General features: G+C 46.0%; 1 protein-coding gene across 1 annotated transcript in view; it reads left to right on the top strand.

Annotated features, from left to right (window-relative positions):
• The window catches only part of CHL1 (cell adhesion molecule L1 like), a 444,338-nt gene that overhangs the window by 399,127 nt on the left and 22,482 nt on the right, over positions 1-22,729 (top strand). Inside the window, 9 exon segments of the mRNA XM_068251901.1 lie at positions 1,474-1,605; positions 1,699-1,842; positions 2,909-3,020; positions 3,308-3,474; positions 3,910-4,066; positions 9,282-9,406; positions 10,386-10,487; positions 13,166-13,363; positions 15,414-15,484. Coding sequence (XP_068108002.1) covers positions 1,474-1,605; positions 1,699-1,842; positions 2,909-3,020; positions 3,308-3,474; positions 3,910-4,066; positions 9,282-9,406; positions 10,386-10,487; positions 13,166-13,363; positions 15,414-15,484 — 1,208 coding nt within the window.

Raw genomic sequence — 22,729 nt, 5'->3', positions numbered from 1 at the left:
TAAAGTGTACCTGTCGAGCATAAAATAAAAAATCACTATTAGTTTTCTTGTTTATAAATGATCATTCTCCAGTTTCCCTGACTCTTATTTGGTACGTTGCCGCAAAAAAAAGAAGTTGCAGGGCATGCTGGGTTGTCCTTTTTTGCTTCTGTACATTAATTAAGTCTGAGGGGAAATAAAGAAGCAAAAAAAGACAACTAGGCATGCTCTGCAACTTCCTTTTTGTGGCAACGTACCAAATAATAGTCAGGTAAACTGGGGAATGATCATTTATAAACAAGAAAAGTAATAGAGATTTAAACTTTTGGATTGCCTGGTTAGCATCCGTATTACTTGTTTTCCAGATAAAAATAAAGGATTGATTTTTTATTTTTTTTGCCCAACAGTTACACTTTAAAGGACACCTGAGATGAAAATAAACGAATAAAATAAATGATTGTATCTATCTTCCTTCTCCTAAAAATGACTTTTTAAGATATTCCACGGTTTTATTTTATGTTTAAAGAAAACCTGTAACGAAGAAAAGCTCCCCTGGGGGGTACTCACCTCGGGTGGGGGAAGCCTCCGGATCCTATTGAGGCTTCTCCCCGTCTTCCTCGGTCCCACGGCGGCGGCGATAATCCTCCCAGAACGGCGGCGATGTAAATATTTACCACCCGGGCTCCAGCGCAGGCGCACTATCGGCTCTTCCCACGGAGATAGTCGGAAATAGCCAATCGCTGTCAGGCCGCTCTACAGCGCAGGCTCAAGTCTCCTGTGCAGTAGAGCGGACCCGACAGAGACCGGCTATTTTCGCCTATCTCCGTGCTGAGAGCCGCAACAGCGCCCTCGCTGGAGCCAGGAGAGGTAAGTATTGCACAGCCTGACAAATTGTCGCCTGTGCGTTCCGTGGGCTGCAGCGAGACCGCCGTGGAACACAGGAGGACGGGGGAAGCCTCGATAGGATCCGGTGGCTTCCCCCTACTGAGGTGAGTACCCACCTAGGGGAACTATTTTTCAGTACAGGTTTTCTTTAAAACTCCCGCTGCGGGAGTCTGAGTGCGGCGCTAGTCTGCTTTAGGGAACCCACCGCAAATCCCCATAGACAATTTAAGCTGTGCTGAAAACGAAACTAATTTCCGCTGTCCGCTCCAATAAACCCCCACAACCCTTATATCGCCAGGTAGCTAAGAATGTCCTCTAACAAATTTTACTATTTTCGGTGAGAAAAAGTTTAAACTGACCGCATAGGAGCCGCTGAGCGACCGCCATCCCGGGTCCGTCAGCCATCTTAGCTCTGCTCTGCACATAGTTTCTCTCTCCTCATTGGACGGATCGTTAGCTGGGGGCGGGCCAGCTTTTGCCAGCAGAATAAAAAAAATTGTGTGAAATAGTTTTTCAGTATTTTTCCGTTCAGTTTTTCAGTAGATTTGAGGTGTAGATTGAATCTCTTATTTATAACTGATGCTGTGATTGTGTATTTGGTACTTGCAGAGCCGCCGCGGTGGATCAAGGCTCTGAGCAGTTCCGTACAGACGGTGGGCTCCGAGATTATACTGAGCTGCTCGGCCGCAGGCACACCCGAACCAGAGACACGATGGCGGCAAAACGGAATCCTTCTAGACGGTAACGCCAGGAGCTGTGAATCAGAAACACTATATATATGGATTTACATACCGTATATAGATGATGCTGTATGTTTCTCCCTTTGTCACACAGAGAAGACTCTGCCCGGCAACCATCGCATGGAAGGGGGCGTGCTGTTCATCCATTCGCTGCAGGCGTCGGACAGCGCCGTCTACCAGTGCGAGGCCTCCAACAAGCATGGGACCATCCTCTCCACCGCCAACATCGATGTTCTGGGTATGCTGGTTCTGGTTACATCAAAAACTTTATGGAAACCAAAAATATAAAAACATTGACTTATTCCTTAACCGGTTCAGCCTACAGGCGTTTTCACGTCAAGGATGGAAGCAATCTTCCCGTCAGCGCTCCTCCCATTTATTCGCCAATAACTTTATCACTACTCATCACACGTAAATGAACTATATCTTGCTTTTTTGACACAAATTAAGCTTTCTGTAGGCGATACTTGTTTTCAGTAATGACTTTATTTTTTATGCATTTTATAAGCAAAAAAAAAAAGAAAAAATACAATTCCATCCCCTTTAGTTTTAAAGTAAGCAATGCTACTATAAATAAAACCCACCCATTGTATCTGTCCATTAGTCCCGGCTATCACAACGTTTAAATTATATTCCTAGCACAATGTATGGCGCCAATATATTATTTTGAAATAAGGGTGTATGTTTTCTGTTTAGGCGTGTTTTTTTTTTTTTTTTTGTGTCCCGTCAATTGTAAGCCGTTATGTACTAAAATAACAGTAATATACCCTCATGACATTAAAAAAAAAAAAAAAAAAAGCTAAGTTCCTGAGGAAACTATTTATGGATTTTTTTTTTACTGTTGTCTTTGATTTCTAAAACGTTTGCTTGGTAACTGGGGTGGGGGCTTTGGAATGGATTGATTATATTATTTCATATTATTTTTGTAAATTTAAAATATGTGGTGTGTGTAATTATAGGTTTCGCCACTAGATGGTGATAGAAACACTCCCTGGATTGTGGCAGAAAGTGTTTAATTTTTTATTTTTTTTTTACATTTTCATTCACAAACTTTATTATGTATGGACATGGCCCCTGAATGGGGTCATGTCCATACATTACACGTACTGTGATTGGTACGGGGAAGCTGTGATTCCCTTCCCCAACTGCCAACGTGGAAAACCGTGGGGTGCGCGTGGCTGCGCCCCCCCCCGCTGGATGCGGATACCGTCCAGATAGACTTGAGCTGCGCCAATCTGTACGAGAATACTTTGGCTAATTGGCTGTGCTTATTAGTAATATTTTTCTTGCTTTTATTCCTGCAGACATTGTGCCTCTGATATTTACCCCAGAGGGCCGGACGTACACAGCGGTGTGGGGGAGCAACGTCTCGCTGCTGTGCCATACATTTGCCTTCCCCCTTCCCGATATCGTCTGGTGAGTTTCTCCCCCTTGCCATACTTTCCTTTTCACTAGTCGACAGAAGATTGTTACAGACTTATGGTTTATTAGAAAATCCAACAACAAAGAGGCCCCGTGGTGACAAATAATAGAATGTGATAAATTATTCCCACTTTTATGGTGATTTGCCTGGTTTGTGATCACGTTTTGTGATTGGTGGTGTAAAGCAATCCTCAGCGTTGTAGTGCGATCCTCGGCTTTCGGGCAGCCATAGATCGTTATACAGGAAGTAATGTCATAAGCCATGTCTCTCTGCACGCCAGGTACCATGGGAAGAAACTGGTGTATCCTGTGGGCGGCCGGTATCTAATAGATGAGCACGGGACCCTCCATATAAAGAACGCGCAGCCGCAGGACGCCGGCCTGTACTACTGCGAAGTCTCTAACACCAAAGGAAACGCCACCATCATGGCCAACGTCGCTCTTCGAGGTACCGATAGTCAGCTCCCAACTGTCCCTCTTTCCTCCTCATTTGTCCCTCTTTCAGGACTTTGTCCCTCTTTCTATGTAAATATATATATTTCTCTACTAAAAAATGTGTTTGACTCTAAACTTTATTCCCATCCTTTAAATTCATATATTAGTAATTTTAAAATGTTAATATGAAGGAAAATGCACCAGGATAGAAAGGACCAGTGTGGTTTGAATTATAAAACAGCATATTTTTCCTATGAAATCTTTATGGTATGCGTGACTGGGGGTGTGGTGAAGGCGTGATCAGGGGTGTGGCAGGGGCGTGGCTTAAGTGTCCCTCTTTCTCATCTCAAAAAGTTGGGAGGTATGCGATATATATCGTACTATTCAGATAATAACTCATCATTCTGGGTGTTGTACTAATTGTTGTATTGATATACTTTTTGTCTAGAACCAACCAGAGGATACGTGAGCCCGGAACATCCGTGGGTGAAGAGGGGACACAGTGTCACCCTGACCTGTCACATCCACTGCGACCCCAACCTCCTGCCCTCCCTGACCACTACATGGAGGAAGGATGGACAGGAGCTGCAAGAGGACAAACACAGGTACTACCTAAAGAGGCCCTGTAGTGACATATAGCAGAATACAGTAAAGAGGCCCTGTAGTGACATATAGCAGAATGCAGTAAAGAGGCCCTGTAGTGACATATAGCAGAATGCAGTAAAGAGGCCCTGTAGTGACATATAGCAGAATGCAGTAAAGAGGTCATGTAGTGACATCTAGCAGAATGCAGTAAAGAGGCCCTGTAGTGACATATAACAGAATGCAGTAAAGAGGCCCTGTAGTGACATATAGCAGAATGCAGTAAAGAGGCCCTGTAGTGACATATAGCAGAATGCAGTAAGGCCCTGTAGTGACATATAGTCGAATGCAGTAAAGAGGCCCTGAATTTTACATATAGTAGAATGCAGTAAAGAGGCCCTGTAGTGACATATAGCAGAATGCAGTAAAGAGGTCCTGTAGTCACATATAGTAGAATGCAGTAAAGAGGCCCTGTAGTGACATATAGCAGAATGCAGTAAAGAGGCCCTGTAGTGACATATAGCAGAATGCAGTAAAGAGGCCCTGTAGTGACATGTAGCAGAATGCAGTAAAGAGGCCATGTAGGGACATATAGCAGTATGCAGTAAAGAGGCCCTGTAGTGACATATAGCAGAATGCAGTAAAGAGGCCCTGTAGTAACATATAGCAGAACGCAGTAAAGAGGCCCTGTAGTGACATATAGCAGAACGCAGTAAAGAGGCCCTGTAGTGACATATAGCAGAACGCAGTAAAGAGGCCCTGTAGTGACATATAGCAGAATGCAGTAAAGAGGCCCTGTAGTGACATATAGCAGAACGCAGTAAAGAGGCCCTGTAGTGACATATAGCAGAATCCAGTAAAGCGGCCATGTAGTGACATATAGCAGAATGCAGTAAAGAGGCCCTGTAGTGACATATAGCAGAATGCAGTAAAGAGGCCCTGTAGTGACATATGGCAGAATGCAGTAAAGAGGTCATGTAGTGACATCTAGCAGAATGCAGTAAAGAGGCCCTGTAGTGACATATAACAGAATGCAGTAAAGAGGCCCTGTAGTGACATATAGCAGAATGCAGTAAAGAGGTCATGTAGTGACATCTAGCAGAATGCAGTAAAGAGGCCCTGTAGTGACATATAACAGAATGCAGTAAAGAGGCCCTGTAGTGACATATAGCAGAATGCAGTAAAGAGGACCTGTAGTCACATATAGTAGAATGCAGTAAAGAGGCCCTGTAGTGACATATAGCAGAATGCAGTAAAGAGGCCCTGTAGTGACATATAGCAGAATGCAGTAAAGAGGCCCTGTAGTGACATGTAGCAGAATGCAGTAAAGAGGCCATGTAGGGACATATAGTATGCAGTAAAGAGGCCCTGTAGTGACATATAGCAGAATGCAGTAAAGAGGCCCTGTAGTAACATATAGCAGAACGCAGTAAAGAGGCCCTGTAGTGACATATAGCAGAACGCAGTAAAGAGGCCCTGTAGTGACATATAGCAGAACGCAGTAAAGAGGCCCTGTAGTGACATATAGCAGAATGCAGTAAAGAGGCCCTGTAGTGACATATAGCAGAACGCAGTAAAGAGGCCCTGTAGTGACATATAGCAGAATCCAGTAAAGCGGCCATGTAGTGACATATAGCAGAATGCAGTAAAGAGGCCCTGTAGTGACATATAGCAGAATGCAGTAAAGAGGACCTGTAGTCACATATAGTAGAATGCAGTAAAGAGGCCCTGTAATGACATATAGCAGAATGCAGTAAAGAGGCCCTGTGGTGACATATAGCAGAATGCAGTAAAGAGGACCTGTAGTCACATACAGCAGAATGCAGTAAAGAGGCCCTGTAGTGATATATAGCAGAATGCAGTAAAGATGCCCTGTAGTTGCATACAGCAGAATGCAGAATATTATTCAGGACATTTTACTGTCATTTTCCCAGTTTCAGCATCAGAATCACTTCCTATGTCTGTATATTGCTGTATATTAGTATGTAGCCCCACCCTCCCAGTCATGTCACAGCCTAGGCTGTTTAGCTATGTGGAATTCTTCTGCCAGATCGGTGAATGGCGACAGCTTGTTCCTAAACCCGATCATAGTCCCTGTAATGAATAAGAGACAACGTTAGCGACATGTGGCATTCATTAACTGGTTCCGGACCGACGCAGTACGAATTTACGTCCAGCAGGTGGTGCTGCGGCCCTGACTGGACATAGATTCAATGTCCTAATGAATTGCGCGGCCGCACCATTACTCGCCTCTCTGCCGTTACTCGCTAATCTCGCCGCTATGCACCCGCCACAATTCGCTCGCTTTGTCGCCTATAAGACGGCAGAGCTCTATATGCAGGTCAGGAGCCGCTTTCATTGACTCCTGACCGTGTGATCACAGAGAGTCAATCACATTGGCTCCCATTGATAGACAGCGTCAGGAACCAATGAAAGTGGCTCCTGACCGGTTGACAGCACTCTGCTGTCATAGAGATGGCAGAGAGAGGAACCTGCAGTGATGAGACAGCATCGTGACTGGCGAGAGTGGCGGGTATGTGCGGCGATTTGTTGGGAGGCGGCGTTTTACCGTAACAGCAGTCTCTGATCCTTAAAGTGAACCTCCGGACTAAAAATCGACTCAGCAGCACTGAAAAGGCCTGGTGTTTCTTTAACAGTTTCACAGCATCAAAACTTTGTTTCTCTTATACAAGCCTCATTTTTAGCTGCACAGAAGAAAACTGCCCGGGCTTTTTCCCCTGATGCTGTGCAAAGCATGATGGGATTTCTGATTTTGTTGTTCTCGTTCTGCTGTTTTGGTGCAATTTTTTTTTTTTTTACATTTTGAATTTGACATTTGAAGCCTAGTGTGGGCAGCTGGGAGGGGTTATCAGGACACAGGACAGTTGGAACTGTGTCTCATGCTCCCTGTCACCTCCTTTCAACCAAAAAGATGGCTGCCCCCATGACAAAGATGGCAGCCCCCATGAATCACAAACATTTGCCTGTTCTTTTAAAACAGGGTGGGTGAGAGATTATATTACCTATCTATTCTAATTAACATAACTAATGTAACTTGATGACAAGATGTTTGTTTAGGCTGAAGTTCCTCCTTAAGGGGGCAGAGACTGCTGGTACTGAAGTGGTTAACAAAGTGAAAGTAAACAGATACACTTACTACTTCCAGTATACTGTTTACAGCAGGGGTCCTCAAACGTTTTGGTTGGAGGGCCGGGTCAACATACTTCAGACTGCTGGGGGGCCGGAGTATACGTAAGATGATGTAGAAGTCTTTGTGGGCCAGACAGTGAAGCATACCCAGGTGACACCCTGCAGTCCTATTGGACAGCAGTGTCACCTGATGTGGAATTTGATTGGAAGCCAGCGACTGAATGCTTTCTGGCTTCCATGTGGATGGGTGGTGCCAGCACTGCTGTTCCATATGTGGACCACCAATATTTAAAGATGTAGCTGACCGCATCTATAAGTAATACATTTTGTGTGTGGGAGGGTCGGTAAAAAGCCTCAGGGGGCTGCATTTGGTCCACGGGCTTTAAAGAGACTCTGTAACAAATTTTTCAGCCTTAGTTCTTCTATCCTATAAGTTCCTATGCCTGTTCTAATGTGCTCTGGCTTACTGCAGCCTTTCCTAATTGCACTGTCTCTATAATATATCTTATCTCCTTTCATCTGTCGGCTCTGTCGGGCTAAGGCTTGAATGTGTGGAATGTGCAGGGCTGCTTGTGATTGGATAGAAGCGATACACACCCTCTGCAGGCCCCCTGCAGGCTCTGTATGACTCACACACTCTGTTTATGTGAGCCTATCACAAGCTAGTTAGTTTGTTTGTGAACACTGCCTAAAACTGTTAATTACAAGCCAGGATTGCAGCAGAGAGTGGCAGAAACAGCACAGAGGGGCCCAGGAGAAAATAAGGAATAGAATGATATGCTTTTTAGTGTAAGAATATTAGAGTACAGATTCTCTTTAAAGGGAAGGTCCAAGCAAAAAAAAAAAAATGAGTTTCACTTACCTGGGGCTTCTACCAGCCCCATGTAGCCATCCTGTGCCCTCGTAGTCACTCACTGCTGCTCCAGTCCCCCGCTGGCAGCTTTCTGACCTCGGAGGTCAGGGCCGCATTGCATACATTTTTACGCATTCCAGCTAGTGCAGGAACAAAAATGTATGCGTTGCACCACTAACGCGTAAAAATGTATATGTTAATGTTCCTGCACTAGCGGGAATGCGTAAAAATGTACACAATGCGGCCCTGACCTCCGAGGTCAGAAAGCTGCCAGCGGGGGACTGGAGCAGCAGTGAGTGACTATGAGGGCACAGGATGGCTGCATGGGGCTGGTAGAAGCAGAACTAGCTGGTGGCGGGGGACTGGAGCAGCAGTGACTACGAGGGCACAGGATGGCTGCATGGGGCTGGTAGAAGCAGAACTAGCTGGTGGCGGGGGACTGGAGCAGCAGTGAGTGACTACGAGGGCACAGGATGGCTGCATGGGGCTGGTAGAAGCAGAACTAGCTGGTGGCGGGGGACTGGAGCAGCAGTGAGTGACTAGGAGGGCACAGGATGGCTGTATGGGGCTGGTAGAAGCAGGACTAGCTGGTGGCGGGGGACTGGAGCAGCAGTGAGTGACTACGAGGGCACAGGATGGCTGCATGGGGCTGGTAGAAGCCCCAGGTAAGTTAAACTCATTTTTTTTTTTTGCTTGGACCTTCCCTTTAATTTGAGGACCACTGGTTTACAGTATTCAAGAATTTAGTGTATCGCCATCTTGTGGCCAAAAAGTAAACATGCACCCTCATACACGATTATATATAGAAATACATACATTTTTATTAATTTTCACCCCTTACACCCACACCCCATAGTTATCAAAAGAAAACACTTATAAAAAAAAATACATACCGTAATTTAAAAAAAATAAATAAATACCTTAGGGACTTTTTTTTTATATGTATGTCCTGAGGGTATATTACTGTTATGTGAAAATTGATGTGATGTGACAATTGCTCTGGTATTTAAGGGGAAAAACCTGTGGTTGGGAAGTGGTTAAAGCTGTAGGCTACGTGGAGATTGTCAAGTTAAGCATTAGTAAAGGTTAGAGAAAAAGACGAGTGGTATCCTTTGCAAATACAATGTCATAAAATATAATGTTAATATTGCTAGCCACATGTCTGCACTCTGCAGCGGTGGATGAACTTCTGTCATGGGTTTCTTTTAATTATCTTTCTGATTCTCCCTCTGCAGAATCCATGTGGAGTCAAACACGCTGACAATCTTCAATGTCTCCTGGGACGACGCCGGCACCTATTCCTGTATCGGCAGCACGGCGCTGGACTCGATGACGTCAGAGACTCGTGTGTCCGTACGCGGTGAGCACAATCTCTCTGACGGGTTTCCTGTGCATAGAGGAGGTCAGGCAGCAAAGAGCAGATCTAAAAGAACTACAGTACAAGTTTCAGAATCAGAATTAGTTTATTTCGCCAAGCATTACTGGATCCTGCCCGGAATTGGGTGGCAAAAAAACAAAAACATTACACAATATACATTATGCAGAATCAGTGCGAGAGGCAGTAACATGATAGACATATTCATTTTAGTCCTGTAGCTAGTTTGTCAGTAAAGGAACAGCCCGGGCCACACCCTAAGGGGAAGGGCAATGGTAGGGAGGGGGGAGTTTGTGGGGGGAGTTCAAGAAGATGACAGCCGATGGGAAGAAAGAGTTCCTGTGCCCAATGGTCCTGGAGGAGATAGCCTGAAACCTTTAATGAACACATTAATATTATTGGTGACACCATTGTTTCGCAGATGAGATATTAAAGCACCACTATCAGTAAAAAATGTAAAATAGGCATAGGCAATCCAGGCAGTTGCCCAGGGCAGCCTCTGCTGGAACCATGCTGGAAGAGATGAGATGGAACCAAACGGGGCAAAAAGTTACCAGTATATGATGAAATACCCAGCATGACCAGTCTTTTCTTAAAGGACCACTACCACTAGAAAAAGTAAGCGGAGCCAACACCAGCCAAATACATTCCCGGGCCACGCCGGGCAATCAGCTAGTATACAATATAAAGTCTTTTCTCTTGTGTGACGTGTGAATGTGAGCAATGCCTCTGGACCAGAGATGAATTGAGATGTAATGGGGTCCTAGGCAAGGCAGAAGGTTTGGGCCTTCTTGTGGTCCTTTTGGTAAGCTGAAGTGGAGAGAGGTCAGAGAAGGGGCAGGTGGGACACTTGATACCCACTAGGCCCCAGGCATCTGCCTAGGTTGCCTGGTGGGTGATCCGTAGAGGTAATGAGATTATTATTATTCAGCATTGGTGATGGTGACATTATTTTGTATTCCAGATGTCCCCATGCCCCCAGAGGACCTGCATCTCCTGGTGAAGCACGAGCGCAGCATCTTACTGTCCTGGACGGCGGGGGAAAGCCACAACAGCCCCATCTCAGGTGTGTGGGCACATTACTATAAAACCGACTTACCCGACACAAATCATTCCATGACGGAGCAGAGGGGTCTGTACATACAGATAGGCACCGAGTATAACAAGTCACAACTCTTTACTGAAGAAAAACATGCAGAGGTAAATCGCACACCACCATCAGGAAATGCAGCTTACTTAGAGCAGAGAGGATTACAGAGAGTGAATACAGGAAATAACAATACCACAGAGATCATCACAGCATTTTGCAAACAGTGACATCTTGTGGTTGTTTTACTATACTGCAGGTTAGGTAATAATTCTATTGATACTTCCAACATTACATTCACTCTCTGGGCAGACGTGTTACCGCAGCCTCCTCCCCCACGTGCACTGAAAAAGGGCACCGCGGTAACGTGGGCGCCGGGGAAAGCCGTTAATATCGGTAAAATTAACGATATTCTACTATTGGGGACTGGATAATGGCAATAGGATTGCAGTAATTTTACCGTTATTTTACTATCGCTTAACCTAATCCCCTTCTCATATTACGATTGCATGTTTTTTCTGATCGATCAAATCCAAAATACATATATATATATATATATATATATATATATATATATATATATATATATATATAATGTAAAATAGTAATTTTCCAGAATATATCAAATGATATAATAAGACTTGCAGTTTTTATATTTATCTCTCTGATTCAGAGCCGGGACAAGGTCCTCCAGCACCCAAAGCTGAGACACCAAAGTGCGTCCCTCCATCCCTCCCACCCCAGCTGTCACACACTGATTGCTATTACACTAAGAGGCCCCTCCTCCATCCCTCCCACCCCAGCTGTCACTCACTGATTGCTATTACACTAAGAGGCCCCTCCCATCCCTCCCACCCCAGCCGTCACACACTGATTGCTATTAGACTAAGAGGCCCCTCCATCCCTCCCACCCCAGTCGTCACACACTGATTGCTATTAGACTAAGAGGGCCACAGGGCCCACAACCTCCCCAACACCTTAAAGAGAACCAGAGATGAAGCACCCTCATGTATTTTACCTTATAAATCAGTGGGAACATGACAGTAAACACCTAATCTGCTCTTTGTTACATTGTTCTCTGTTTAATTTGCCTGTTATCACCTCTAAGATAAGAATCCCGACTAAGCAGTCGGCTGGCTTTGCTACAGAAAGATTATAGCTTAGACTGTGTTCTTTTGTGTCTTTTCAAGTCCAAGCCTGCCCCCTGCTGGCTTTGCTCAGAAATCATTATAGCTGAGTCATTATAGCAAAGCCAGACTCAATGCACAGTCCGGGATTCTTATCTCAGCTAGATAACAGACACTTTTAGCAGTGAGGATGAAACAGAGGGCAGGGTAGGTGTTTTCTCTAATGTTCCCACTGATTTCTATGGTAAAATACATGAGGGTGCTTCGTCTCTGGTTCCCTTTAATATCTAGTTATCTGGCTTGCAGTCACTGCTATGTGTCCCCTTTTCTTATTTCTTTCTGCTTCATACACAATTAGGATTGACAGCTGAATGAATTCTGCGCCCCCTACTACACTGCGCCCTGAGGCTGGAGCCTCTCCAGCCTATGCCTCGGCCCGGCTCTGCTCTGATTAATCCAACACATCCAATCAAATTTTTATTGGGATGAAAAAAAAGAAAAATTGATCCTCTCCCTCTACAAATGGACAAAAAAAAGTCAGTTTTCCGCTACAGTGTGAGCACAGCCTGTGTTCCCACTATAGAGGAAAACTGACATTTCTTTGTCCGATATACAAAACTGACAGTCACGGGATCCTATTTTATAAATAGCATCTGATCACACCTGCCAGTCTACCATCCGCGATTTTGGCGGACGCGTTCCCCGTATAGTTTATGGTTGAAACGCATCCGCCTCTGACTCCAGCATGACCACAATGGACCATCGGAGCGGACGCCACACTCTCCCCTCTCACTGTGGTACGTCACTCTTCCCTCCCCCTGCCGTACGTGGTCTGTCTGCAGATAGGAACCCAGCCTAAGGCCCCGTTCACACTGGGGATCGCAAAACCTTAGAAAAGTCATTAGCGGTTTGCGACTGAGATTTTTTCACAATTTGTTACATATTCTCACTGGGCATTTTTGCATTTTTTGAGCGATCACGATTTGTGTTTTTTTTTTTACCATTTTGCTCGCTCTAAAATCGCAAAAAAAGTGCTGCATGCACCGCGTTTTAGTTAATCGCAAAAATCGCCGGCAGTCACTACAGTGAGATCACTGTCATATACTATTAATTACACCATTTCTTTTCAAAGCGCCAGCGATCGCCAGCAAGTCTTGGAATCTGCGTAAAATGCCCGCAAATCGACCCAGTGTGACTGGGCCCTTAATTTAGAGCCTGTACAGGAATCACCTGACGCAATCGCCCTTCCCTTCAGCTCCTTGGATCGCCCCTTGCCGGATCGCTATTGTTTCTCTGTTGTAGTTCTCCTTCCCTCGCCATAGAGCAGGTGTCAGGGATTGTCTTCTCAGCTATCACCCGACAGGATCACAAACGCTTGTGACGGGTGACAGTTATTGGAAGTGAGTATAGCTGCAGTAAAGCAGCTGATATTCAGTCATGAAGCATTACTGCAGTAGTAGCCTTTGAGTTTTTTATTATAATTAGTGCATAGCTTAGTAACTGGTGGAGTCTTTTTTTTCCCCCCTGCAGAGTTTATCATCCAATCAGTGAAGAGTATTCAGGAGACCGGCCAATGGGAGGACGTGATGCGAGTCCCAGGAAATATCACCACTGCCCAGTTATATCTCAGTCCTCACTTCAAGTATCAGTTCCGTGTGTTTGCTGTGAATGGGATCGGGAAGAGCGCAGCGAGTGCCGCCTCTGAGGTCTACACATCGCCCCCTGCAGGTGAGAACAGCACACTGCAATTCACATCACCCCCCGCAGGTGAGGTTTGCACACTGCAGATCACATCTGGGAGACCAGCCATTATTTTTACTGGCTTTGGAATTCTTGGTAAAAAAAAAAAATCTGCAGTGATGCACCTGACAGGACTAGAGATAAATGTCAGAATGTAAATCAGGGTGAGGGAAGAGTTTACATGGGGCAAACAATGATTAAATAATCTATAAGGGCTCGTTCACACTATGAACATTTTTTTTTTAAAGTTAACCAGAGATGAAGCACCCTCATGTATTTTACCATATACAGTATATCAGTGGGAACATTAGAGAAAACACCTACCCTGCTTTCTGTTTCATTCTTCTCTGCTAAATCTGCCTGTTATCAGCCCTGATAAGAATCCCAGACTGAGCATCCAGTCTGGCTTTCACCTGAATGATTATAGCTGAATCAGTCTTCTGTGATGCTTTTCAAGCCCAAGCCTGCCCCCTTGTGGCTCTGCTTTGCTACTTCAAGGCTAAATAGCAGGAAATCAGAGCCACAAGGGGGCAGGCTTGGGCTTGAAAAGACATCACAGAAGACTGACTCAGCTATAATCATTCCGGGCAAAGCTAGACTGGATGCTTAGTCGGGGATTCTTATCACAGCTGATAACAGGCAGATTTAGCAGAGAAGAATGAAACAAAGAGCAGAGTAGGTGTTTACTGTCATGTTCCTATTAATATATATTAAAAAATACATGAGGGTGCTTCATCTCTGGTTCTCTTTAAAGAGACACTGAAGCGAAAAAAAAATGATATTGTGATTTGTATGTGTAGTACAGCTAAGAAATAAAACATTAAGATCAGATATATCAGTCTAATTGTTTCCAGTACAGAAGGAATTAAGAAACTCTAGTTGTTATCTCTATGCAAAAAAGCCATTAATCTCTTTCAAAGTCCTGGAGAGGGCTGTTTTCTGACTTTTATTATCTCAACTGTAAGTGAACTAATTACTTTTTCTCTCCCAGAGGAGAGGTCATTAGTTCACAGACTGCTCTGAAAGAATCATTTTGAATGCTGAGTGTTGTGTAATCTGCACATATTAGAGAATGATGCAATGTTAGAAAAAACACTGTATACCTGAAAATAAAAATATGAGGATATTTTCTTTGCTGCTAATCTTCTAGTAATTATTCATAGTACACAACCAATTCACTATATCATATATTTTTTTTCGCTTCAGTGTCGCCCTGGTGATTTTGCAAATAGCTCTAAATGCGATTGTGTAATGATTTCCTATGACAGCGTTCACATGTCAGGCAGGGAACACACTTGTCTTTCAGTTTTCTGTGCGCGTTTTTCTGCATACATTTTCTGCACACTAAGTGTGTTTCCATGCAGGAAAACGCGCGCGTTTTTTAACAGCAGCTGATGTAATTGATACAGAAAACTGCCAAAATGTGCAGAATCAGGATGCAGAATGTCAGTTTTTTTTCTGCGCGCGAACAACACAGTAAGTGTGCACTAGCCCATTGATTAACAGGAGTTCTCAGTTTTTCTGTGCAGAAAACGCGCATGAAAACAGTCAAGTGTGTTCCCTGCCTCAATGTTTTGATTTTCTTTAAATCGCACACACGCTGCCTGTACTATTTTCTGAGCGTCTTGGCTCAATGGAAGGTATAGGGAAATCGCTAAGCGCTTGAAAAAGTGATTTGTATAGAGATTTCAAGGGCGCTTCTATAAATAAATGCATTGTATTTTTTTTTATTTGCGGCTACAAGAGTTCACTTTCTGACTGGCGCCAGGAAGTGAATAAAATCATCGCTGAGCAAAAGCGCTTTTAAAAGCACTTTTCTAAGTAAAAATCACAGTATAAATCGCTCAGCGCTTGCGATAGCTCTGGCGATTTATAATTCGAACAAGGCCTAAATGAATATTGTACAAATAAAAAAAAAAAAGCAATGCTATTTATTTCACTACAGTTCCTCTGTCTCATTTACAGCTGTCCAGTAATGCTGTATATACATTACTAGGCAATATGACATTAACATTGGTTTGCTTTATACATGTTCCAGCCCCTGACAAGAACCCGCAGATTGTAAACATTGAGGCCAACAGATCTGATGTAATGATCGTCTCCTGGGAGGTAAGATAACGGGACGAGATCTCACAGAGCAGCAGAACGACCACCCCAGCCAGAAGTGTATTCCCGCTGGGTGTGATCCCGATGTTTTCTGTTCACAGCATTATTGCACTAAACTGCAAACCCAATAAAGAAATTATTCTAACTAGCCAACCCGCGTCGTAGCATACGCCGCATCTATCTATCTAATAGAGTACGCGCCTAAGCCTTGAAGCAAGAAGAAGTAGGCTTTCCATGAGAAAATGTATGCGTGCTCAAACACCAAGTTTAACCCTAGCAAGTCTGGCTTTGCAAATCCGGCCTAATTGGCTATTCATGAGGCAATGCTCATGCAAATATGCATTTGCTTTCGCATGCCAAACTATGCAGGGTCCAAAAACCAATACTGCAAAGTGCTCTCTCGCTGCCTGGGAACCACAGCGGCACCCCGGAGTGGGAGGCTGGGTGGCGCAGCTGCCCCCCCCCCAAGCGTGGCCAGCGCTGGGGAGAGCCGTCCGCACCCACCTCCTAATATTAAAAACAGCCACTTACCTTAACGTCCATTGGGTTCTGCTACATTAATTTTCTCATGGAAAGCATTTTGTATCCTTTGGAGGCAGGTGGTGGATGGCTTGCTCCGGTGGTGTGAACCCTGGAGTGAGTGCACCTGTCCTCCCCCCCCCCCCCCCCCTCTGGAGTGCTGTATGTGAGCGAGCCCTGAGCTCTAAAGCTCGGGGTGACCCATGCTTCTCTCCTTTCTCATGTGGTGACCCCAAATTAATGCGCATGTAGCAGAACGCAATGGACGTTAAGGTAAGTGCCTGTTTTTAATATTGGGAGGTGGGTGCGGACGGCTCTCCCCGGCGCTGGCCACACTTGGGGGGGGGGGGGGTCGTCCGCGCCACCCAGCCTCCCCCTCCGGGGTGCCGCTGTGGTTTCCAGGCAGTGAGAGAGCCTGGGACCCTGCGGTCCCCCCAGTTGTATAAAAAGGGGGCATTGGGAATCCTCCCCGTGGCGCTCCTGGAGCACACCAAAAACTGCTAGCAGATCTGCAAAACGCTAGCAGATTTTGAAATGTTTTTTCTTATTTTTCTGTAGCATTTCACCTAGCATTTTGCGGTTTTGTAAAGCGTTTTTGGTGTAGTAGATTTCATATATTGTTACAGTAAAGCTGTTACTGAACAGCTTCTGTAACAAAAACGCCTGCAAAACCGCTCTGAACTGCCGTTTTTCAGAGCGGTTTGCGTTTTTCCTATACTTTACATTGGAGGCAGGAACGCCTCCGCAATCCAAAAAATGCCTCACCTCGGGAGTATGCTTTTCAGCAAAACACCTCCCGCTCTGGTGTGCACCAGCCCATTGAAATACATTACCCAAGCGTATCTGCAGCCGCAAGCGGATCGCAAAACGCTGCCGAACCGCTCTGGTGTGCACTAAGCCGGATAGTGCTAATGTAGCATGTAGCAGGGTGACTGCTTTGTGGTATTGGTTTGTGCATGCATTTGCATGAGAATTGCCTCATGATTAGCCAATTAGGCCAGATTTGCAATGTCAGACTTGCTAGGGTAAGGCCTCTTTTCCATGGACTGTTGATAGGCAGTGAAATGCCTCTCAAACTCTCACAACTGCTCACTGCTGCCTGGTATCTGCTTGCTGCTGCCTGGTAACTGCTTGCTGCTGCCTGGTAACTGCTCGCTGCTGCCTGGTAACTGCTTGCTGCTGCCTGGTAACTGCTTGCTGCTGCCTGGTAACTGCTTGCTGCTGCCTGGTAACTGCTTGCTGCTGCCTGGTAACTGCTTGCTGCTGCCTGGTAACTGCTCGCTGCTGCTCGCTGCTGCCTGGTAACTGCTCGCTGCTGCCTGGTAACTGCTCGCTGCTGCCTGGTATCTGCTCGCTGCTGCCTGGTATCTGCTCGCTGCTGCCTGGTATCTGCTCGCTGCTGCCTGGTATCTGCTCCTGCCTGGTATCTCCTCGCTGCTGCCTGGTAACTGCTCGCTGCTGCCTGGTATCTGCTCGCTGCTGCCTGGTATCTGCTCGCTGCTGCCTGGTATCTGCTCGCTGCTGCCTGGTAACTGCTCGCTGCTGCCTGGTAACTGCTCGCTGCTGCCTGGTAACTGCTTGCTGAGCACACAGCTCAACAGTCCGTGGAAAAGAGGCCTTAAACTTGGTGTTTGAGCACGCATAAATTTTCTCATGCAAAGTACTTCTTCTTCTTGTTTGAAGGTTGAAGCACTTAGTCTATTATATATATATAGATAGATGCTTAAAGGTCACCTGAAGTGAGAGGTATATGGAGGCTGCCATGTTTATTTCTTTTTAAAGGGAACCTTAACCAAGAAAGATATGGATGTTTCCTTTTAAACAATACACATTACTTGTCAGTCCTGCTGATCTCTTTGGCTGCAGTAGTGGCGAAATCACACACCTGAAACAAGCATACAGCTAATCCAGTCTGACTTCAGTCAGAGCACCTGATCTGCATGCTTGTTGAGGGGCTGTGGCTGAAAGTATTAGAGAAACAGGATCAGCAGGACAGCCAGGTAACTGGTATTATTTTAAAAGGAAAAATCCATATCCTTCTCAGTTTAGGTTGCTTTTAAGCAATACCAGTTGCCGGGCTGTCCTGCTAATCTTCTGCTTCAATTACTCCTGGGGCCTATTTACACTTCGGTGATCCACGGGCGTTTACCGTGGATCACCGAATCACCGGTACTTTTAAAAGCGCTTGTGTACTGTAAAGTAAATGGCAGTGATCTCACTGCCGCGATCGCTGGCAATTTACGTTAAACAGAAACACGGTGCATGCAGCGTTTTTCGATTGCAATGTAAAAAAATGCAAATCGCAAACGCTCAAAAATAGTAAAATGTTCAAGGGAAAATACACATTTACCATGAAAACATTGCTGCGGCAAAACGGTATCGGTAATCACTAATGTTTTGCGATCCCCAGTGTGAATTGGTCCTTTGAAATACACCCTGAACAAGCATGCAGCAGATCAGATGTTACTGACATTATTGTCACATCTGACAAGATTAGCTGCATGCTTGTTCCTGGTGTGATTCAGACACTGCTGCAGCCAAATAGATCAGCAGGGCTGCCAGGTATTGTTTAAAAGGAAATGAATATGGCAGCCACCATATCCCTCTACCTTCAGGTACCCTTTAATACATACAATGTATTTTCCTGGGAATCGGACAATTATTTCCGACATGTCCGATCTGCTCCCGATTGATAGTGGGATCAAATTTGTTAAGTTACCATGGGAAAATCGATCTCGTTATCGTACAGTTTGGACATGTACACACACTACAACTTCTCGTCACATTGGTACCCCAGTCTCTCTGTTCATCTTTATTCCCCATGTGTCCCTCTTTCAGGACTCATGATGTACAGATCTTTGTAAATATATGGATTTTATCTACTGAAAAATGTGCTCAGTTAACTTTATTCCCATCCTTTAACCACTTCAGCCTACAGTGTCGCTTCACTTTTAGAGATGTCGCGAACCTCTGATTTTCGGTTCGCGAACTTCCGCGGAAAAGTTCGCGAACCGCAATAGACTTCAATGGGGAGGCGAACTTTGCAAAATAGAAAAAATTATGCTGGCCCACAAAAGTGATGGAAAAGATGTTTCAAGGGGTCTAACACCTGGAGGGGGGCATGGCGGAGTGGGATACATGGCCAAAGTCCCGGGGAAAAATCTGGATTTGACGCAAAGCAGCGTTTTAAGGGCAGAAATCACATTGAATGCTAAATTGGAGGCATAAAGTGCTTTACAACATCTTGCATGTGTATACATCAAACAGGGAGTGTAGTTAGAGTTCTGCTTCACACTGACACACCAAACTCACTGTGTAACGCACCGCAAACAGCTGTTTGCGTAGTGACGGCCGTGCTGGACTGGTGCGCAACATGGCCAGAGTCAGGGGCGTAGCAATAGGCCCTGCAGCGCCTCCGCCCGCGGGGGGGCCCGGCCCCCCCCTCCCCCCCTGGGGCCCGCTCGGGGCCGTTTTTTGGGTGCTGGAGGGGTGGCAGCATGAGGGGAAAGCCTTCCCCACAGTCGGCGGGGAGAGGGGAAGTTCCCCCCTCTCCCTCACCTCGGGGCTCTCCCCTCTGCGCTTCCCTCCAGCTAACGTTATACTGTGGGCAGCGGGCAGCGGCGGCGGGATACATACCTTCTTCCTTGCGTTCCATCGCCGCCTTCTCGCTCTAGCGGCTGACGTCACTTCCGAAAGCGGAAGTGACGTCAGCCGCTAGAGCGAGAAGGCGGCGATGGAACGCAAGGAAGAAGGTATGTATCCCGCCGCCGCCGCTGCCCACACACATTGACTAGCTGGAGGGGGATTTTCAGGTGCCTGCTGCCCACATTACGATTTTCTGGTGTCTGCTGCCCACATTACGATTTTCAGGTGTCTGCTGCCCACATTACGATTTTCTGGTGACTGCTGCCCACATTACGATTTTCTGGTGTCTGCTGCCTTCATTACGATTTTCAGGTGTCTGCTGCCCACATTACGATTTTCAGGTGTCTGCTGCCCACATTGCGATTTTCTGGTCACTGCTGCCCACATTACGATTTTCAGGTGTCTGCTGCCCACATTACGATTTTCAGGTGTCTGCTGCCCACATTACGATTTTCAGGTGTCTGCTGCCCACATTGCGATTTTCTGGTCACTGCTGCCCACATTGCGATTTTCTGGTCACTGCTGCCCACATTGCGATTTTCTGGTCACTGCTGCCCACATTACGATTTTCTGGTGACTGCTGCCCACATTACGATTTTCTGGTGTCTGCTGCCCACATTGCGATTTTCTGGTGACTGCTGCCCACATTACGATTTTCTGGTGACTGCTGCCCACATTACGATTTTCTGGTGTCTGCTGCCCTCATTGTGATTTTCTGGTGTCTGCTGCCCACATTACGATTTTCAGGTGTCTGCTGCCCACATTACGATTTTCTGGTGTCTGCTGCCCACATTACGATTTTCTGGTGACTGCTGCCCACATTACGATTTTCAGGTGTCTGCTGCCCACATTACGATTTTCAGGTGTCTGCTGCCCACATTACGATTTTCTGGTGACTGCTGCCCACATTACGATTTTCAGGTGTCTGCTGCCCACATTGCGATTTTCTGGTGTCTGCTGCCCACATTACGATTTTCAGGTGTCTGCTGCCCACATTGCGATTTTCTGGTCACTGCTGCCCACATTGCGATTTTCTGGTGACTGCTGCCCACATTGCGATTTTCTGGTCACTGCTGCCCACATTACGATTTTCTGGTGACTGCTGCCCACATTACGATTTTCTGGTGACTGCTGCCCACATTGCGATTTTCTGGTGACTGCTGCCCACATTACGATTTTCTGGTGACTGCTGCCCACATTGCGATTTTCTGGTCACTGCTGCCCACATTACGATTTTCTGGTGACTGCTGCCCACATTGCGATTTTCTGGTCACTGCTGCCCACATTACGATTTTCAGGTGTCTGCTGCCCACATTGCGATTTTCTGGTCACTGCTGCCCACATTACGATTTTCTGGTGTCTGCTGCCCACATTACAATTTTCTGGTGACTGCTGCCCACATTACAATTTTCTGGTGACTGCTGCCCACATTAGGATTTTCTGGTGACTGATGCCCACATTGCGATTTTCTGGTGACTGCTGCCCACATGGCGATTTTCTGGTGACTGCTGCCCACATTGCGATTTTCTGGTGAACTCTGCCCACATTACGATTTTCTGTCCCACATTACGATATTCTGGTGAACGCTGCCCACATTACGATTGTCTGGTGAATGCTGTCCACGTTACAATTTTCTGGTGACTGCTGCTCACGTTACGATTTTCTGGTGAACTCTGCCCACATTATGATTTTCTGGTGAACTCTGCCCACATTATGATTTTCTGGTGAACGCTGCCCACATTACAATTGTCTGGTGAATGCTGTCCACGTTACAATTTTCTGGTGACTGGTGCCCACATTACGATTTTCTGGTGAACTCTGCCCACATTATGATTTTCTAAAGGCCCACATTACGATTTTCTGGTGAACTCTGCCCACATTACGATTTTCTGGCCCACATTATGATTGTCTGGTAAAATGCTGCCCACTTTACAATTAATTTACAGTGAAACGCTGCCCCATTACGATTATTTGGCACCTATGGGGGGGGGGCCCATCCAAATATTCGCAGGGGGGCCCAGTGATTTCTAGTTACGCCCCTGGCCAGAGTGCAGGCCGTGGCAGTTTTCCAGCCCATATGGTCGCCGGGCTGTGGTAGCTCAATGATAGAACAACAGTGACTGTCCAGCTGATCAAATTTGGTCTGTCCACAATGAAGCAACGACCTTATTATCTTCTTGTATGTAGGTAGGCAATACTAGGCATAGGTAGGAGTCCCAGTATAGGTAGGTAGGTAGGCATAGGTAGGAGTTCCAGTATAGGTAGGTAGGCATAGGTAGGTGCCTCAGTAGTTAGCTAGGCATAGGTAGGAGACCCAGTATAGGTAGGTAGGCATAGGTAGGTGTCCCAGTAGTTAGCTAGGCATAGGTAGGTGTCCCAGTAGTTAGCTAGGCATAGGTAGGAGACCCAGTATAGGTAGGTAGGCATAGGTAGGTGTCCCAGTAGTTAGCTAGGCATAGGTAGGAGACCCAGTATAGGTAGGTAAGCATAGGTAGGTGTCCCCGTAGTTAGCTAGGCATAGGTAGGAGTCCCAGTATAGGTAGGTAGGCATAGGTAGGTCCCCTAGTATAGGTAGGTAGGTAGGTGTCTCCCTGTATAGGTAAGTAGGTGCCCCAGTAGTTAGGTAGGGGTCCCAGTATATGTAGCTAGGCATAGGTAGGAGACCCAGTAGTTAGCTAGGCATAGGTAGGAGACCCAGTATAGGTAGGTAGGCATAGGTAGGAGACCCAGTAGTTAGCTAGGCATAGGTAGGAGACCCAGTATAGGTAGGTAGGCATAGGTAGGTGTCCCAGTAGTTAGCTAGGCATAGGTAGGAGTCCCAGTATAGGTAGGTAGGCATAGGTAGGATACTCAGTATAGGTAGGTAGGCATAGGTAGGTGCCTCAGTATAGGTAGGAGTCCCAGTATAGGTAGGTAGGCATAGGTAGGTGCCTCAGTAGTTAGCTAGGCATAGGTAGGAGACCCAGTATAGGTAGGTAGGCATAGGTAGGAGTCCCAGTATAGGTAGGTAGGCATAGGTAGGTGCCTCAGTAGTTAGCTAGGCATAGGTAGGAGACCCAGTATAGGTAGGTAGGCATAGGTAGG

The sequence above is a fragment of the Hyperolius riggenbachi genome, chromosome 9 (assembly GCF_040937935.1).
Source record: "Hyperolius riggenbachi isolate aHypRig1 chromosome 9, aHypRig1.pri, whole genome shotgun sequence".
NCBI lineage: Eukaryota > Metazoa > Chordata > Amphibia > Anura > Hyperoliidae > Hyperolius > Hyperolius riggenbachi.
Note: the sequence above shows the minus strand (reverse complement) of the source record. Positions and strands in the feature narration are given on the sequence as shown.